This window comes from Neopsephotus bourkii, unplaced genomic scaffold (genome assembly GCF_033783945.1).
Source record: "Neopsephotus bourkii isolate Nb327-2 ecotype Australia unplaced genomic scaffold, CSIRO-AGI_Nbou_v1 NB_39, whole genome shotgun sequence".
Classification (NCBI taxonomy): domain Eukaryota; kingdom Metazoa; phylum Chordata; class Aves; order Psittaciformes; family Psittacidae; genus Neopsephotus; species Neopsephotus bourkii.
The window spans coordinates 273,866-292,826 of record NW_026900556.1 but is presented as its reverse complement, the minus strand read 5'-3'; the positions used below and the strand labels follow the sequence as shown (position 1 = coordinate 292,826).

Genomic DNA, 18,961 nt, shown 5'->3' with positions numbered 1-18,961 from the left:
GGTCATTTGTGGGTGTTGTGGTAGTTCCTGTGTTTGAAATGGAGCTGAATCATGTGCTGATCCCCATTGGCCTGCTGAGGAGTTTGTTTTAAGCAGGTTACTGGGAAGTTTGGGAAATGAGGGGTGGGGAAGGCAGGGAGAACAGGAAAAAAGCCACTTAGCAGTGACCTGGTGGCTTGGATAAGTTATCTTTGCCAAAGCATTGCGATGCAAGATAATAAGGAGTGTTTTTCGAGCTGGGATAATCTTGTCCTCAGCTGCATTCATATTTCTCTCATTGAATTTCAGGTTTATTTTGGAGTATCTCAGGAGTGCTGCTTTTCCACTGGGTCAGTGCTTAAGAGCTGTTTTAAACTAGCTTAAGAGCTAGTCTTAAAATCCTACAGATCCTTGAGAAAGCTGAATTCCTGAGGGCTATATACAATATTCCTGCTGAAGAACAGGGCCTTGAGCAACCTGCTGCAGTGGAAGGTGTCTCTGCCCATGGCAGGGGATTGGAACGGGATGATCTTAAGGTCCTTTCCAACCCAAACCATTCTATGGCACCTTACTTCTACCCACCAGCACTGCTGTTGTTCCCTCCCTGTGTCTGGGAGGGGAGCTGTCAGTGGATAAAGCACTTGGCTTTGGGGAAAGGTTTCAACACAGGGCAGCTGTGAGTCCTGCTGCCCTCTTGTAGTGTTTCTGACCTGGGGAACTGAAGTGAAACCTGGCTTCCCTGCTGGCTCTGGGGGGAGCCCAACTCCTTTGGTGTCACCAGTGGTGCTCATCTGTTCACAGAGAGACTTCTGGTCACTGCTATCATCACTCATTACAAGTCGAGGAGCTGAACTCAATCTGGGAGCAGATGTAGGTGTCAGGGTGACCTGGAATGTTCTCAGTTGGCTTCTGAGGCCAGGCACTGTGTTGCTGACACTCAGTTGCTTATCTCTATAAGGAGGCCAAGCTACTGTTTGCCTTATTCAGATCAACATTTGGACAAGATTTGCAGAGGCAGCATGTGATATTATTCTGTAGTATGATTTGTCCTGGCTGGAATCTTTGTTTAGGGAGTATATGGATGGAAAAGAGCTTCATGGTAATGTATTTTGTCTAAAGAACTTCTCACACAAGGCCTCTGTGCTGCTTTGTCAATACTGATGTTATCTCATCAAGCTGTGGGCATTTACTGCTCTTTCTGGTTTGGAGATAGGAGCCACAGGGGTTGGCATTTTGCAGCCTTTGCAGAAGCAGAGCTGGGAGAGCACATATACACTTATACTCCCCAAATACCATCCCAGAGACGTGCTGCATTTGTACACTTGATGGAGGAAGACAGAGGAACCTCTCCCTGCTGCCTCTTGCTTGAAAGGTACCTGGAGGCCAGAAGCAGCAGAAGGAGTGCTTACTCCATACCCGTGGCAAGTACAAAACGCTGTTGCAGTGGGGTAGAGTGCCACAGGCGGTGATGGTGACTTTCCTTCTCTCCCTGCTCTCGCTGTAGTGCTCTGTAATTCAGTTTGAGGGAGGTGACAGCAGCAGCAGCATGGGGAGAGGCAGGAAGAGCAGCTCTCTCCCTCCCAGGAAAGCAGCGGTGTAGGGCGTCTCATCCCTCCCCTGCTGCTCGCATTTCCAGCTGCAGATGAGCAAGAGCCATCAGCAGTAACTTGGCCAGCATAAATAGTTCATGTCCTCTCTCTATATATATTGTTAACCCACAATCCTATTGTAGTGGAGAAGGCTTCATTGTGTATAAATTGGGAGGTGCCCTTGGATCAGCCACGACTAGCAGAGACCAGCTTGCACTGGCTGGAATGCACCTCGAACACAGTGTCTGAGGAGTGCTCCTCAGCTTAGTGTTTATGTGTTTGTTTAGCAGTTTGTGGCTGCTTTTACTGTCTCTCCATCCCAGATGGTGAAATAATGTTTGATGTACTGTTGCAACACCCAGGAAAAGAATTTATATGCTCTTCTGTGAAGGCTTAAACAGTGTTGGACACTTGACTGTGATGACTAAGGGGTAGCACGCAGATTTGCATCCTGGAAACCGGCATGTCCTTAGCAAATGGTTTGGCTTCAGCCTGTGTAACCTCTTAGGAGTGGCCTCTAGTGGCTTTTGTAGTCTTACATATGTGAAATGGTGGTTTGCCATAGGCTAAAATTGTTGTGTGCCTAAATCTGTATGGCTGTGGACCTGGAGAATTAATGTGCAGTGCTGCTTTCCTTGCTTTTTAGCTGGCCAGCTGATAATACATTCATCTGGGAGCTGTCATCGTCTCAGAAGAGACTAAAGCTTCACATGGAGCATCTCTAAATCCAGCCATGAGCTGATTTCAGTGGGTTTAATCCTGATGCAGTGCTACACCTCCCTCCAATACAACCCCTTGGCTTTTCTGCTATTCTAACGTATTCTGCCTCAACCCTGCAGTGCCCACTGCCATGTGATGTGGATGAGGTCAGGCTGGACAACTGTCAGGAGCCTGGATGGCTGCCCTTGGTTCTTGCTTGCTGGGCTGGAATTGGTTGGCCACAAGGCTGCAGATGAAACTCAACCCAGCTTTACAACAGTGATGGCTGGAAAATCTTATCCCAAGTGGTCATTTGAGCAGGAAGGGCGCAGTTACTGTGGGTTGGTGGCCATCCCCCTGCAGCAGTTCTTGGGTGCAATAGGCAGCTTTTTTGTCTCTTTCCATTAGGAATCTGTGCAGTGTGGACTTGCTGCCCGGGGACTGTGTGTGCCTTGAAAGCTTTCTCTTGGTGTTCTCCTCAGTAAATAAGGCAGTTTACGACCTGTTTCACTGAACTTGGCCTGTTGGCTCCCTCTGGCTCTTGTACACAATTAAGCCCTTCAATTGAATGTGCAAAAGCACCTTTGAAAGGCAGGGCTGGATCTTGGATTTAGGAGTGTGTAGAGTCTGGTTGCTAGTTAGGTATCAGCTGTGGTTGCATAGTGTCAACTGTTAGGCTGCAGTTTAAGGTCTTCCCCTTGTTGCAGTTTATTTTAGCATCTTGGTTCTCCTGTTTCTGCCCTGGTGGATGCGTGAGGATCTGATCTGAATCCTCAGCAATGGTTTTCCAGGCCATTTCTTCTCAAAGGTGTTTCAAATGCTGGTGGAGCTCAGCACGAGCAGTACAATCTGTAGTGTTGGAACCTGACCATCTTAAGCAGGTATTGCAGTGAAACCCTTCTTAACATGAAGCCACAGCTTCTGGCCGCTGACCTTTGGAACTATGGCAGTGCAGATGCTTAACATGGCTCATAAATAAGGCATGGCTGGTGTAGCCAGAATATGTGACCTGGGAAGCTTCATCCTGTTTGGAAGCTCCTCATTCTGGGGTGTTTGACACTGGAATGGTTGGTGGCAAGCTTTGAAGTTGATAGTTCTAAAAGTACTGGGCAGATGAGCACAGAAACCTTCCTTTTGGAGGGGGTGCACTGCTGCAGGAAGTCGGGTGTCTTTCCCTTCTGTGCCACCTCAAGGTCAAGTGTTGGCCTTTATCTTGTCAGCAGCCTTGTGAAAGGAGGTGAGGTGCCTTTTGCAGCCTGCAGCAGAGTTTCTTGTGATAGGTTAAGGCAAGTCTAAAACAAAACAGAGTAAGAAATACTCCCTTCCTTTCCACGTTGGCTCCTACTGGGGTCCTTCTGCTGTTGCGAGCTGATGGGGTTTCTGCAGTATGTAAAAGCATGATGTAGGTACCCCTCTTAGTAAGAAAGATTGGGGTTGCTGAGCTTTGAGGTCTTTCTGGTTTACAATGCTGTTTAACAAGGGCATGTATTGACAGGAGAAGTGGCAATGGCTTTAAGCTGGAAGTGAGGAGCTTTAGATTAGACATGAGGCGGAAGCTCTTCCCTGTGAGGGTGCTGAGGCGCTGGCACAGGGTGCCCAGAGAAGCTGTGGCTGCCCCATCCCTGGCAGTGTTCAAGGCCGGGTTGGACACAGGGGCTTGGAGCAAGCTGCTCAACATCTAGGATGCCATTGTGGCCTATCAATCCTTTGTGACTTTGTGAAGGAGGCTCATAAGGATGCTGGGGAGGGACTCTTCATTAGGGACTGTAGTGATAGGACAAGGGGTAACGGGTTCAAACTTAAACAGGGGAAGTTTAGATTGGATATAAGGAAGAAGTTCTTTACTGTGAGGGTGGTGAGGCACTGGAATGGGTTCCCAGGGAAGTTGTGAATGCTCCATCCCTGGCGGTGTTCAAGGCCAGGTTGAACAGAGCCTTGGGTGCCATGGTTTAGTGTGAGGTGTCTCTGCCCATGGCAGGGGGTTGGAACTGGATGATCTTAAGGTCCTTTCCAACCCAAACCACTCTATGATTCTATGACTTTAAAGTCCTCTGGCTGTTACTGCAACGAAAACTGACTCTTTGTGCTTTCTAATCCTCTTGGCTTTGTTCTAGCTAGTCCCTTACAGCTGCTTTTAACATCAGTTTGCATGCTGTGTGTATCCTGTCTCCTCTTGCTCCCAGTGCCCCCAGCAAACAGGGTTGCAAGCAGAGCGGGCTGCTGGTTGCTCTCTGTGTGAAGGTCAGTGCTGTGGCCTGTCCCAGGGTTACCCCAACCAGCAACCTGAAACTCCTTTATTTCTCTGTTTCCTCTCCAGTGTAAAACTGGAGTTGGTAACCTGAAGGCTCCTGAAGATGTGCATCCAGCTTCTTCCCTATGAAAAGCTTGTGCTTGGTTTGCTTTGTTGTATCTTTTAAAGGTGACATTCAAGATCCCTTCAGAAAGGGATGAAAACACTAAGGATTTGGAGAGGAAAGGCTGTGTCCTTTCTCTGGTTAGCTCTGTGAAGTACAAACAGCAGAGAAGCACTCTCCTGTATGTCCTGGGGCAGGCAGGGTATTTCCCTTGTTCTTTTCTATGTGGCCGCTGGGTTGATGGGCAAGAGGAGGCAGTTGCAGTTCATGTTCTGTAGAGCTGGTAGTTGTGGCAGTGTTAAACCCACACATTATGGGTTTAATGAAGGTGCTGCTCACAGAAAGGAGCCTCTGCCTCCTTCTCTTAGGATCCACATGAGCTCAGGGCAAGAGAACTGGAAGCAGAACTCTTTATGGAAGCAGCAAAGCTGCAAATCCCGTGGTTTCACGTGCTCTTCTGTTTGTCCCCACCCTTACACCGCAAAATCGGAACGAAACAGCTCCATAAAATGATGCTTTGGGAGGTAGCCTGAGCCCAGAGGGGTTGGTTCTGTCTGCTTGTGCTGCTGCACTGAAGGGCTGAGCTGCTTGTGTCTGAACTGTGGCTTGAACATGAAAGCTGGCACCTGTGTTTGTGGTGGAGAGGGAGGTTTGGGATTGTGGGGATTATACGGGATGCTTTTGCACATGCCGCGATAGCCTGGGGCAGGGAGAGTAGTCCCCTTCACAGGAGCTTCCTGCAGTCACCTCTTCTTCCCTCAAAGCCTTCCATTTTCCCTTTGCTCTTAAAATGAGCTGCTCGAGGCAATGGCGTTAACTCGCTTTCTAACCAGACCTTGTGACTGCAACGCTTCATTTGGGACTCAGTCTGATAGGGGAGGCAAATCCCTGATCCAGAGCTCCCCACCTCTTGTGCAGAGCTTTTTGCATCCATCAGAATGAGCAGCATGGTGCTAGTCAGAGACGTGAGGCTACAGAGCCCTGTTATTCAACAGGAACATCCAGCACTTGACCTTGATGCCAGTCATCAGGGAATAGCTTGAAGGCATCAGGAGCTTTGTGTTGAGTTGAATTAGTAGTTGCCCGTTTTTGGACACCAAATACATCTGTTTCAACACGGTCTTTATATTTTAGAGAAGAGCTTGCAGAGGAGGGATGGGTTTTGCTGGGAAAAACTGGTATTGTTGGAGGTAAATAGGATAAAACAGGAGAGGTTTCTCTCGTACTCGTTAGATGCAATAAAAATAGAGATTAGGTATTGAAAAGGATCATGATTGAGAGATACCATGACCTTATGGGGTGGTGAACTGCAGGTGAAGTGGATGAGAAGTCCTGTGGTGTACACACTATTGAGATGTTCCCTGGAAGTCCAAAGTTGACTTGCAGAATGGGAAAGGTATTGTTAGAAACCCAAGTAATCCCTAAAACCCTGCTCTTTTTATGGCTCCTGGCTAAACAATATTCATGAGGCTGAAGCAGTAACACACAGATGCAGCTCATACCCTGTTAATCCATATATTTTCTTTCCAAAATACTCTCTGATGCATTCTTGGAATGCTGTTGACTGAGGATTGACTGGAAAAATGCACAGCAGAGATCTTGACTGAGGCTACTACACAGAGTAGAGGTGCTGCTCCTTGAGTAGGAGAGGGTGAGGAATAGGGAATGAGATGTGATGGCTACCAGAGAAGCTTGGAGATTCCCTGTCCCTCTTCTCCATCTTAGTAGTGTTCTAACCTGGAGCACTGCTTCTGGAGCCAGGTGTGATGCTGGTGTGGCTGCAGAAACAGTGGCTACTCTGGGATACCTTCTGAGCACATCTCATATGTATGAGGAGGTGACGTCCAGCTTGGATTTACTTGCCACAAAATAATGTATGGTTTGTGGTGTTTTGGTGTGGCAAAATCAATTCTTCGCCTTTCTGCAACAGAACTGTGCTCCCTGGCTCTTCATGGAGGAAAAGATTGTTCACTTCAGCATCTTTTCCTTGGTTTTTCTCAGATCTCAGGAATCCTGTCTCCTTAGAGGGTGTATGTGTCTGTCTAAAGTCATATGGTAAAACAAGCCAAGTGCTAATTCATTGTGAAACAGGGGGTGTTTTAAAACATACAGGTAAATTCTGGTATTGACTCTCTTGAATGGTTTGGGTCAAAGGGACCTTAAAGCTCACACAGTTCCAACCCCCTGCCATAGGCAGGGACACCTTCCACTAGAGCAGATTGCTCCAAGCCCTGTTTGATAAATGAACATTGTGCCCCTTCAGCCCATGCTACGTGTCCACAGATTGCTGGCAGAGCTACATGGATGCAGTTGTTGTGAGCCTTGTGCCTGTTCTGTGCTCCTAAGAGGAGCTTTTGGGCAATAGGTGTAGCTGGTTGTGCTGTTTTCCTGGTAAGCACACAGGAGGAAGCCAGGAGGCCTTGCCTGCGAGCTGATACCCACACTCCCCTACCTTTAGGAGGCCAGGAGCAAGGCTTTGGGATGAGGCCAGGAGCAAGCTTTGGGATGAGGGCAGTGCTTTTCTTCTGGTGGCATTCCCCACTTTTGCCTGAGCAGGGGCCTGGCCTCTGTGCCAACCTGCTCGGCAGAAGCCCTGCTGCAGGTCCACATCCTAACCACTGCCGTTATTCCTTTGCAAGGTGTGATGCAGCGGTGATCACTGCCTTATGCATAGCAAATAGAACTTATTTAAGCCCAGTGGTTCTTGTCAGGCTTATGATCAGGGGAGTTCTCATTTCCAGTTGGGATGCTGTTGCTTGACATGTTAAACTCTCCCTGCTTTTTCTAAGTGGCTGTTAGAAGGAGCAGCCCCTAGCGCATCGTGAACCCTTTGAAAGGCTTCAGTGCGATGCTGACAGTAAGTCAGGCTGGTTTATTCCCCTTCTGTGGAGCTTTTCTTGTTTTAAGGGCTGAATTCTGAGCTTTTCACTTTGCTGCTTGTCACAAGGCATGCATTATTTAAGCGCCTTCTCTTTGTTTTAGCAGCTTGAAACAAGCCAGGCATTCACCTTGCTCGCAGGCTACCAGCAGACACGTTTGCTGCCCGCAGGCAGAACGTAGGAGTTGGTGCTCTTCTGTCAACGCAGGTGAGCAACAGTGGTGTTGCTGTATGGGGAGAGGCTAAAACACACAACGATTTCATGTTGCTGACATCTCTTTTAAGTCGCTCTTTCCTTTTCCTCCCCCCATTCGGTTGGGATTTCGGTTCCTACCTCCCCTGCAGTGCTTTCTGTCTACTCCTGTTGCCTTGAGCTAGAGCTAGAAAAGAGCACTTTGAATCTAATCCCATTTTGGGGATGTGGGAGTTCAAGGTTTCAAATACTATAAGTAGGGGGGAAAAATACACTACAGTGTGTCTAGGAGGGGGGTCTCCCCTCAACTGTCACTTCCAATTCCAGCTCCATCAGAAGATGCTCATCGCAGCACGAATGTGAAGTGGAGGGAGCAGATTTGAGTTCTGCTCCAATTACTGCAGTCCAGAAACGCCTGCCTGTACCAGGAGTTTAAATATATTCACAGTACTGATGCTTGCTATTTTTAGGCTAGGCTAAAAATACGCAATGTGGGCTTTGCAGGGATTTTGAATGGGGTTTGGAAACCCTTGTGAGGCATCCCTGTCCATGGCAGGGGCATGGAACAGGATGATTTTAAGGTCCTTTCCAACCCAAACCATTCTGTGTGCACCTGAGACCTGCTCCACCTCTTAACAGCAGATCCATCAGCTTTTAGTAGTGGTTGGGACCAGTGGTTTTGTGACTTGCATTTTGGCATGTGTGAGAAGCTTGGTTGGGAAGAATGTGTGGGTTCAGTTGTAGGTCTGAGATGTGGTGCAGGGAACAGTTACACACAAGTCCCTGATGGCCTCTGATCTTCCCGTTAGCTGTTCCATTAATGGATTCTTCTTCTTTCAAGTTGCTGTAGGAAAAACCTTAATGGGGGGGCACTGAAACAACTTGGTTGTGCAGCATCATGAATACATGGAGTAATGCAGAACACAGAGGGGAGCTCTGGGGGCCTTCATTGTGCTGTCAGTGAGTGCCTTTGAAACTGTGACCAGAGCTTTGTGTCACCTGGGTACTGTATAGGGATTCGAGTCCCAATTCCAGTTTGTGCTGTAATGCAGGTGGGAGCCTTTAGGGAAAAGGGAAGAGCACCACCAACAAAGCAAAGTGTCTGCCTGCAGCTAGGTCTTTTAAAGCAGTTCTAGTATCCTGTCCTTGGCTGTATCGCACAAAAAGCTGAGGGGCGTGTTAGAGCTTGGTTACTTATACATAGCTTTATTCTTCACCTATAAATAGGCACTGAAATCACTGAGGTAGTGTGGAATAGCTTCTTCCCATCTGTCTTGCTTTCTTGCTCTGTTGTTTATGTAGGCAAAGACCTGGCTTTGATCTTGTTACTTCACATTCTTGGCAGCCTAGTGCTAGAAACATGAACAAACTTCTTATTCATGCCACTGCATGGAACTGGCCCATGCTCACAGATAGCTGTTTAAACTGGAGCTCTGTACTGAATTATTGACAAAATGAATTGCTAGCTCTCTTTGGAAGCTTGGCTTTTCCCCTCAAAGCAGTGCTTTATTGAGCTGCTTGGGTTCTTCTGCAGTCTGGTTTGAAATAGGGAAGTGCTATATTGCCAGTTCTTTCCAGGCTTGGCTTTTTTGTTGTTGCCTTGATGGTGTATTACAGTTAATGCTATTTATTCCTGCTTTTAAACCACCATAGGTCTTCTGATTGTGTGTGTGTGTGTGTGCATCTTGTACAGGGCACAGATGCTCTGTTAGCCCAGATTTCATTTCCTGTGCCTTTTCTTGATGCACAAGGTTGAAGTGCTCGAGTTCCTGTCTACAGGACCCAGCATTGTCTATGGAGAATATGGCTTTAACCTCAGTTTTGTGGCTTGTCCCTTGTTCTTGGATGTGAACAGCTCTGGCTTTTAGTTGGAGAAAGCACTATTTAGAAGAAGACTTCCTGGTGACTGTGCTGAGCATTTGTGGTGTCGGCTCACTCACACATACACACATCCCCTGCTGCTAACACCCCACATGCCACTGTAAGGGGAGAAGTATCCAAGCCACTTAGCTTTGCACAGAGCAGATCCAAGCAGACATCTGTCTAGCCGCTGTGTGTACCACTTGATGCTGCAAGAGATGATTTGTGGCTTCCATGAACATCCTTGTTCCTTCACAGCCCGTTTTGGAATGATCCTTCTCTTTTTGCCTGCCAAGAGGCTCCTTGGTTGAGCAGGAGCCTGCCTGAAGGAGCCTGGGAGAGGTGGATGATAGCAATGCAGGGGCTTTTGTAGGACCAGCCTGCAGGGAAGCAGAAGTGGTTGGTGTGGGTATAAGAGGCCTGCATGCCTCTCCTGGCCTTGCTGCCAGCCTGCTCAGTGGCCTTGGCCATGCTGGTCCTTTCTGTGCTTTCATTTCTCCATCATTTAGATGGCAAGAAGCACACTGATCTTGTTTTCTGAAGCACTGAGAGGGCTCAGGGTGGAAAGATGCTATGCAGGACTAGGTGGCAGCCAAACTCCTTTTAAGAATGAGTTCACAGGGTTTTTATACATGCTGACAGTGACCCAGCTGCTGAACTGCAGTTCCAGCTCTTGTCTGCACTGATGAGAATGGTGCTTCCATGCCCTTCTAGCAAACAAAGATTGATTTCTCCTTGCTTGTAAAGCAGAAGCTGAAGAGCCCAGTGGAAACACTCCCAAAAGCTTGCTTTTGGAGCATGTTTTGAAGCGTCAATATGCCCATGATTCTCTTGTGCTTACTGAAAATAGGGTGTGCTACTGAGGTTACAGGGCTCAAATGTATAGGAGTAGTTACATATTTGTAGTAATGCTGGTTAAATAGGCCTTTGCAGTTCCTTTAGCCCAATGTCCTGCTCAAATCTGGACCATTCATCAGGTGAATGGGACTGTTTGTAGCCTTGAAAACCTTTATGGTGGAAGTTTCCCCTGAAGAAGGCTGGTTCAGCACTGCACCGTGCTGCTGGCACCTTTTATATGTGTGCTGAGCAAGTGTCCTGCCCTGAAATGGAGACAAAGCTGCCTCCATCTGTCAGCTTAAATCTCCCCTCTGTCAGTTTAAAGCCATTCCCTCTTATCATGTCACTACAGGCCCTTGTAAAAAGCCTGTTTCCAGATCTGTTATAGGCCCCTTCAGCATTCCTTCAGCCCTTAAGGAGCCTTCTCTTCTCCAGGCTGAACAAGCCCAGCTCTCTCAGCCTGGCTCTGAAGCAGAGCTGCTGTTTGTGGTAAGGAAGTGTGCTCTACAGATGTGTTTTGTGCCTGCACTGTGAACAAATCACACACTTCTACACTGCCCTGACAGAGCTGCAGCTCCCTTCCGATGCACCAACAACATGGGCATCGTGGTGGTGAGCTCAAAGCATCTCTGGTCCCTCTGAAGTTGTGCCTCAGCCTGGCAGCACGCAAACGAGTGATGCTGGTGTCTCCATTTCAGCAATGGTCAGCACTTCATGGTCCTACTCCTCAGCAGCAGAGCTGTCAGATCTGACCCATAATAATGGCTGTTCACCTCAGTGCTGGTGTTTCTGCAACACTTGTGCATTGGTAGGACTCTATGGGGATGGTTGTAATGACATCAACAGGTACGTTTGAGATGCAGGCTTATGTGGTGTTGCCCTGTGGCAGCTCAGGCAAGTGGCTTTTGCACCTCATTGTTAGATGGTGACAGAAGTACTGCTATGTGAGTTGATGCATCGGGGTTTTGACTTCTCAGAAACAGGAGGTGCGCATCTGGGGAGGGTTGGAGTCCTGGCTGGACAGAATTGCATCTCCCCATCCACCTCTTTATGTGACTGCATAGCTTCAAGCATCTTTGTGTCTTCTTGGGCCTGGTTGTGCTCCTCAGTTGGCTGTCTTAACTGTGAGGACAAGAAATAACAGAAGCGTGTCTGCTTTTAGAGGTGGCACAGCAAAATACCTTTATGGAGAGGCTGTGCATGGGGAGGCAGGAGAACCCCCAAAGTTTTGGCATTTTATAGTCTTGGGAAAGCCAGATTAGGATGCTGCTGAGCTTGCCTTATGCTCTTCTGGCTTTACTTTGTCTTATAGTTCCTCGTGTGAGCCTGACTGCGCCTGAACACTGACACTTCTGAGTTCAGCTCCTTAAAATGGCAGAGGGAGATGGAAATGAAGAAGCCATTAACTTGAACAGCTTCCAGAGTCACAGAGGGAAAGGTGAGTGCTGCTCTATGTGTCTTCCTGAAGTGTTCTTTGTGAAAGCTCTGCTTACAAGCAGCAGGGTTCCTCGATGCTAAACTGGGAAGAGTGCTGTTTAAGGGGAAGCTGCTGGTGGTCTGTTTTGCCGTGTCAGTCGCTGCTCTGTTACACTTCCTTCACAGCCACCCACTGAAAAGTCTTTCCTTTCATGCAGACATGCAAAATATTTGGCTCTTGCCTTTCTCATGTTGTACTGCCTCAAGGCAGATGGTGAACTTCTTGGGAACACCGTGTAGAGATGAGGGGCTTCTGGTGTTCCACCCTTCTGAGGACCTCAGAGGAGAGAGGCTGGCTCTGCATTCCTATCCCTGTCGGGCTATGTGCGTTGGCACCCGTTCCTCCAAGAGTGGAATGCAAAATGATGCTTTCTGTGTATGCCTGAAAGGTGATAAATGGATGCTCATGAATACGTATGCTAAAGCAGAAGCCAAAATGATGTGTCAAATCATAGGGAAAGCGTGGTTGTATGCTGTCTCTGCAGTACAGAAACCCTCTGTTTCTGCCTTGAGTGTCTCTCCTGCAGAGAGAAGCTGTGTGGAGACCTCATAGCAGCCTTCCAGTATCTGAAGGGGGCCTACAAGGATGCCAGAGAGGGACTCTTCATCAGGGACAGTAGGGACAGGACAAGGGGTGATGGGTTCAAGCTTAAACAGGGGAGATTTAGGTTGGATCTAAGGAAGAAGCTCTTCCCTATGAGGGTGCTGAGGCTCTGGCACAGGGTGCTCAGAGAAGCTGTGGCTGCCCCATCCCTGACAGTGTTCAAGGCCAGGCTGGATGGGGCCTGGAGCAACCTGCTCTAGTGGAAGGTGTCCCTGCCCAAGGCAGGGGGATGGAACTGGATGATCTTAAGGTCCTTTCCAACCCAAACCAATTCTATGATTCCAGCAGCTCTGTTCAGTGGTATCTGTATTCCATTCTTGACAAGCCTTGAGGGACAGGGTTGTCATTTAATAGCAGGGTACCTTCAGCATCCACAGCCGGGAGCTCTATCTCAGCCTTGCATAAGGTACTCCTGCAAAATCACACCCTTTCAGAAGCAGAGTTACATAGAGGAGCTTCTCTGTCCTCTAGAATGCACTGTACATTAATAAAAGAAAACATATGATCCCTGAATAACTGAAAGTTCAGGAATTCTATGCAAAAACTGGGAAGCAGTCTGTGCATAGCGTGTTCAGGATACATTTTGCAGCAGCTTGACTTGTCCTGAAGTTTGGAATAGAAGTACCTCTGTGTTAAGTGTCAGTGAGTGTTTCATGCATGTGCTGTTGTGGTGAGCTGTAGTTTGTGCAGGGCTTGTGCTCAGAGGGGGCTGAGGGAGGCAGGAGAGGCTGTGACTGTGCCACAATTGCATTTGGAGAGGAATCGGTGGCCTTTGAGCACTTCTTCCCTATCACCACAATGCAAATGTGCAGATTGCTTTTTGAGATGTATCAGTGCCTGTGCCCTGGGGTTTCAGTTATTTACCTTGAGCAAATAGCTGACTTCATGTGTCCCACAGATTGGATAGACTGCAGGTACGAAGGTGTCCTGACATTGGATTCCTCGGATGAAGAATTACCTTTCCCGCTGGAAGCACCAGCAGAGCAGCAGCGTGAGGAAGATGATGATGATGTAGTCATCTTGGAGGAGGTAATTTGTCATTCTTGTCCTCGCCCTGCTTTATTCATGGCCTTTACAGCCAGCTCTCCTGTGAATATCTGATGTGTTCTTTTGAGAGTCTGGTCCAGTTATGGTAATTTACTTTGGATGGCTGAAATGGATGCTGAAATGATGGCATTTTGCTGGCTCTGTTTAATCGTTTTTTGGGCACAGGAGGGGAGATCTAGACTATTAAACTCTATTGTATTTAAAGTTCTAATTAACAAAGACTGTAGCTTCTGTAAAGCTGTCTATTGAGATCCAGAGAGATGGAGTGCTTCATAAAAGGATGGGATGTTCCTTCAGAGGCAGGTTTTCAAACCGTGCCTTGTTTGACCTTGTGTGCTTTAGATCCCTTTATCCTATCCAGATTCTTGTTGGGCTATTGCAGGCACTTATATTTTTGCATACTTACAAAGCCAGCCCACCTGTATCACCTGTAACCTTTCCACTGGCACAGGCAGTCGCAGAGAGGAGGACCAAAGGCTTTAGCTTACATAGATTCAGTGTCTAACTTTGTATCTAAGCTATATGAAGAATATATTCCACTTCTATGTTGGATTAACCAAGGCATTGAGAAAATGGGTTCCAATATTGACCTTTCTCTTTCTTAGTTGGAAACAGTAGCAGGGAATATTCAGGCTGTTGTCATACAGCAGCCTGTCTGCCAGAGGCAAGAACAAGGCCAGAGGTTAATGCTTTGAGCTTTGGTTTCTGGCTGTTGAGATAAATCAGTAAGAATGCAAACATGCCAGCAGTTAGTTCCTCCTTCCCAGACTGTTCTGATGGGAGTTTAGGAGATTATTCCACTCTGAAAGTCCTGTGCATGCCCAGTTCTGCCCAGTGTTCTCTTAGCACCTGGGGACAGACTGAGGCTGGAATTCAGTGCAACAAGGGTACATAGGTTGCAGTTTTGTGGCTTATTAAGGGCTTTGCTAAACAGACTTCATGTGTTTCCCATCAGAAATCTGATGAGATTCAAAAGATCACCTGGAGCAAGGGTTCTGCCATGCAGAAAAGAACTCCTGCTTACTTACTCTTGTCTATCTTCACTTTAGACCCCAAAGCATCAGCAGCTTCCACGCCCCAATGTCATCAGACCTGCTGCTCAATGGCAGTGTGCAAATGCTGTGGGAGAAAGAGGATCTAAAAGTGCTGTTGAGCCCTTGAGGAGCACATATCCTGAAGATGTGATCCCAGTTCTGTCCAGCCAGGGAGACCAGGATAACCATGTGGAGGAGAGCAGTGCTGGACCGAGCAAGGGTGAGAATATGAACTTTGAATTGCAACAGCCCAGATCATCAGAGCTTAATGGCCCTGGGTTTGAACTTACAAGTAACCAGGAGCCTGGTCCAAGTTTGCTTCCAGCAATAACTACAAGCCCACAGCCTGTTGTTAACAAAGAAATCATTATTCTGGAGGATACAGACTTTCCACCACAACAGGAAGAAAAGGTGGAAACCCAGGGAAAGGACTTGGAGCCCGAGCAAAACCTCAGAGAACCAGCTGATGCGGGTCCTGCAGAGCAGGAGATCCATGAGGATCATCCACATGTCCAGCCATCTGAAGGAGAGCCACATGCTGTAGTAAATAGTTGTGCTCCTCAGCAAGGGCAGCCTGAAGCAGACCCAGGATCTTTAAGGGCATATGGAGAGAAGGCTCCTGGGCCGGTCTTCCCACGACCTGAACCACAGCAGGATGGGATTCCAGGTCCTGCTTCACCCCAGCCAGCACATCCACCAGAAGAAACGGGTCCACAGGCAGCAGTAGACAATGAACAGCCAGGTCCAGCATTCCCTGCACAGGGCTGCCAGGAACTTGGCTCTAGTAACGTTCCAGAGCAAGGAGCTGCTGGGCAGGACCAGGACCTCACCGCACAGCTCATCAGAGAGACAGTAAGTATTCCCAGGGCTTGTTTGCCTTCTGTGTGCATGGTATTCCCAGACAGGTTTTTCAAGGTGTGTAGCGTTTCACATGCTCAAAGCACAGCCCTGTTGACTTCAGCTGCAAATCCTCTTCGTTTTGGCTGAGAGTCAGCTATGCAGCAGGTGAGGAGCAGGCAAGGAGCTGCCTTGGGAAACTCTGCTTTGAAAGACTAACTGAAGTGCTGAGAGGGTGTGAATCTTGAGGGCACTGCTTGCTTGGGGATGGGTTCTTGGCCAGAGATGTTTAGCAGAGTTGATGGTAGGGTCTCAAGGGTGCAGTGGGGTGAAATAACAGGAGTCTTAAAGGCTACTGCCCTCTTGGTTCTGCTAGTTTATTCTTGTCTGATTCCTAACCTTCTAGAGCTGCTTAGGAATGGATGTGGAGCTAAAGGGGCAAAAGAGACATTGAACACTGGCAGAGGGATAAAGGGTGAGGTAGAGAAGGCTTAGAGACACATGGCTGAGAGCCGTGGCTAAAGCACTGTGGTCCATGGCTGCGTTAAAGCCACCCTGGTGCTCAGGGGGTGATGGTTGCCCTTGCAGTGTGGATTTCCAGGCGGTAGCAGTGAAGGATTACTGGATAAGCAGCATGAAGACTCTTAGAAGTTAACTCCATCCAGTCCTTTCTGACTCTGCCTGTGCAGCTGAGCTCGAGGGGCACTAACCACCAGAATGGAACCACCAGGAAGGGTTTTCCTTCACCTTTGGGACATTCAGCAGCTTCTGTGTATTTAAAAACAAAACAAAAGTGTGGGGAAGCTTCACATTTCTGTGTTTTCCCCTCCAATGCACACTCCTCCCCTTGATTGCTAGGGAGGAAGGATCTCTCTTGATGCCTTATGAATACTTACTTTGCAATAGAGTGTATTTCCCTGCATCTGTGTGCACCACCACTCCCATCCCCTCCAAGTCTTCCCTCCACATCCTGTATCTCATTCTATTTGGGACAACTGGGGTTCAAGTACCAGTCCAGCTAATTCAGTTCTTTCCAAGCCAGACCTCGTGGATGAGTGAGTTGATTTGAGATGGGGAAGTAGATACTTGTGCATTGTCAGAGTTGTTTGACAGCCCTGACCAGTCCAGTCTTGCAAGGCGGAATCCATCTGGTGCAATAGTTGCAATACCTGTACAGAAACCCATCAGGAGAGTAGCAATGGGTGCTCTTTGCTATGTGGCTAATGCTGGGAAAGCTTGCACAGTAATGCCAGGAAAGGTTTGTTGTCTGGTCTGAGCTTGTTGCTAATGTGTCTGGGTGCTTTTGGGTGGGTTGTATGTATTGCTGGGGTTTTTCCTTTGCCTTTGGAATGCTGTATTTCAGCACACAGTCTGGAACTCCTTAATCTTCTGTCTGAAGGTAAATATTAGCTTTTCTTGTGTTGTAGATCATACCTACATGCTTTGCCTCTTTCCATTGAGCCTGAATCACTTGTTAGGTCAGCTACTCATGCCTAATCTCACTACCCATATCCTTCTTGTGAGAAATGGTGTTAGGAATCATCCTGTGGAGCAAAGGGATGGCAGCACCTTGCAGTATCCGTGCTGGATGGATAGAAGTGGTCTCTTGAAACCAGTTTTGGCCCTTGTCTCCTGAGTGTGATACATACAGACACATAAATCTGTGTCTTTTTGGTGCTATTCACTAGGTTGTGCTACACAGCTCTTCTAATACCTCCATAACCTATAGCTTTTCCTACTGTAGGAAGCAAGATTCCCAGATGTGAAGGAGGACTACATTGAAGAGCTCATCATCATCAGGAACTGCTGTGACTTAAATGTGTAAGTACAGAGCTAAGAGCCAGTGTATTGTACAACAGGCTGGCTATAGTCACGTTTCCATTTCCCCACACTGTTCTAAAGCATACCCAGGCTGGGAGGCAGCACTGTGTTGATAGTGCCAAAGAGCAGGGAATTTGTTGGGATTTTTCCTTGTAATAGGGCTTTTCTTAAAGTCTCTTTAATTCTTACATTTGTGCTGTAGCTTCTCTGCTTTTAAGATCATTTACTTATTTAAAGATTACATATCACTTCTTAACTGTTACTAGGCTTCTTAAAAAGGGTGAGCATCAGGATTAAGGTATTGAGATGACTTCTGTAAAACATAAGAAGGTGGTTTGCTGACTCGGGTTGGAGAAGAGTTTCCTGCTTCTTAATTTCACTGTTTTTTTGGCTTTTTCCAGGTAAAGATGACACTGGTTTGGTCTCCCTTATTTATTGCCATCATGGTGGCTTTTATCCCCTGTGTTTAAGCCAGTAGCAGTGATACTGCTCGAGTTCTCTCACATCACTTTTTGCAGCTAGAATAGAACAAACACGTTTAAGGGCTGGTAGGATTGGCTCTAGATACCTGTTAAGGGACTGATTTTGATCAAGCTGAGCAGAAACAGGAGCCAAGAAGGGCACTAAAAGGAATGGAAAAAGAGGGTGAAGACCTCCTTTCCTACTTGTCTTGGCACCAGCAGCACAGAGGGGAGAGGGGTTTGAAGTAACTCACTTGTGTCTGATGCTTGGTGGTCCCTCTCTCTGTGTTTTTTGTCTCTACAGCTGTCACTGCTATCTCAAACATGCTGAAACTAGTTATTGCGTGATACAAGAATGAAGAATAGGTGTTGGTTGCCAGAGCATTCCCTCTCTTGTATTACTCCAAGGCCCCTTTCCCATTAACTAGGGCACTAATTAAGCAGCATTTAAGTGCGTGAGGCTTGGAATTAGTTATTGGACCATAAATAAGTAAACTGGCAAGGAAATTGGAATGATCCAGTCCATCGGGCATAGATTGCCTATTCTGCTGCCTTTGTGCTGCTGTGTGTCCAAAGTAGGGCTTCTTGGCTAGGAAGAAGCTAACTTCTTTCTTGTCTTTCTAAAGTGCTTTCCCTGCAGTGGTGGTGTGGTCAGTAAGAGAGAAACTTTTGGGTGCCCATACCACATACCTGTGCACCTCATTGTAGATGGTTGTGTGTAGAAAACCAGTAGAGCCATTCCTTGGAGCAATGGGGCTGCTGAAGTTACACATCTGGCTGCAGGATCCTCTCACTTGTCAACTTATTATTGTGTCCTGTGGGATTTAATGAAGCCTGATGGAATTAAGTCACAGTATCAGCTTCTGTCAGTCTTAATGTGTTCCTTCCCTTCTGCCCTGAAATGTCTCCCATTGTGTGCCACAGACCCAGTGAGATGAAAAGGTGCTTACAGGCTTCCCTGTAGGCCATCTACAGTGTCTGCTCAGCGGCGCGTTACCCACTCACTGGATGATAAAGATTTCTTCTCCATATTTTTATCCCTTTAACCAAACCAGCTTTTTGAGTTGCCCCTGCATCTTTTGTGTGAGAACAAATGGGTCAAAGCCCTGGTCAGCCTCGCTGGCAGGGTCCCTTTGATGTCCGTGGTGTGTCAAGCCGAATCAGGCTTGAAATACAATAACTAAGGGTGGCTGGGTTTGGGCAGGGATGAGGCTTTTAAGTGGCTCTGTGTCCTGTGGTGCAGATACTAATGAACAGTGCTGCAAGTGTGCATGCGTTGTGTGCTGGGACCC

The 18,961-nt window shown here is 47.6% G+C and overlaps 1 protein-coding gene across 3 annotated transcripts in view; it reads left to right on the top strand.

The window, feature by feature from the left end:
* RNF216 (ring finger protein 216) overlaps positions 1–18,961 on the top strand; it is a 76,723-nt gene that overhangs the window by 2,570 nt on the left and 55,192 nt on the right. For 2 of the 3 annotated variants that reach the window (XM_061346163.1, XM_061346146.1), the window contains exons 2-5: positions 11,702–11,827; positions 13,368–13,498; positions 14,566–15,402; positions 17,132–17,208. In XM_061346163.1, coding sequence (XP_061202147.1) covers positions 11,761–11,827; positions 13,368–13,498; positions 14,566–15,402; positions 17,132–17,208 — 1,112 coding nt within the window. In that variant the 5' untranslated portion in view covers positions 11,702–11,760. Of the gene's footprint in view, positions 1–3,127; positions 3,149–11,701; positions 11,828–13,367; positions 13,499–14,565; positions 15,403–17,131; positions 17,209–18,961 lie in introns of those variants that run through there. The other variant, XM_061346154.1, reaches the window with a different exon arrangement.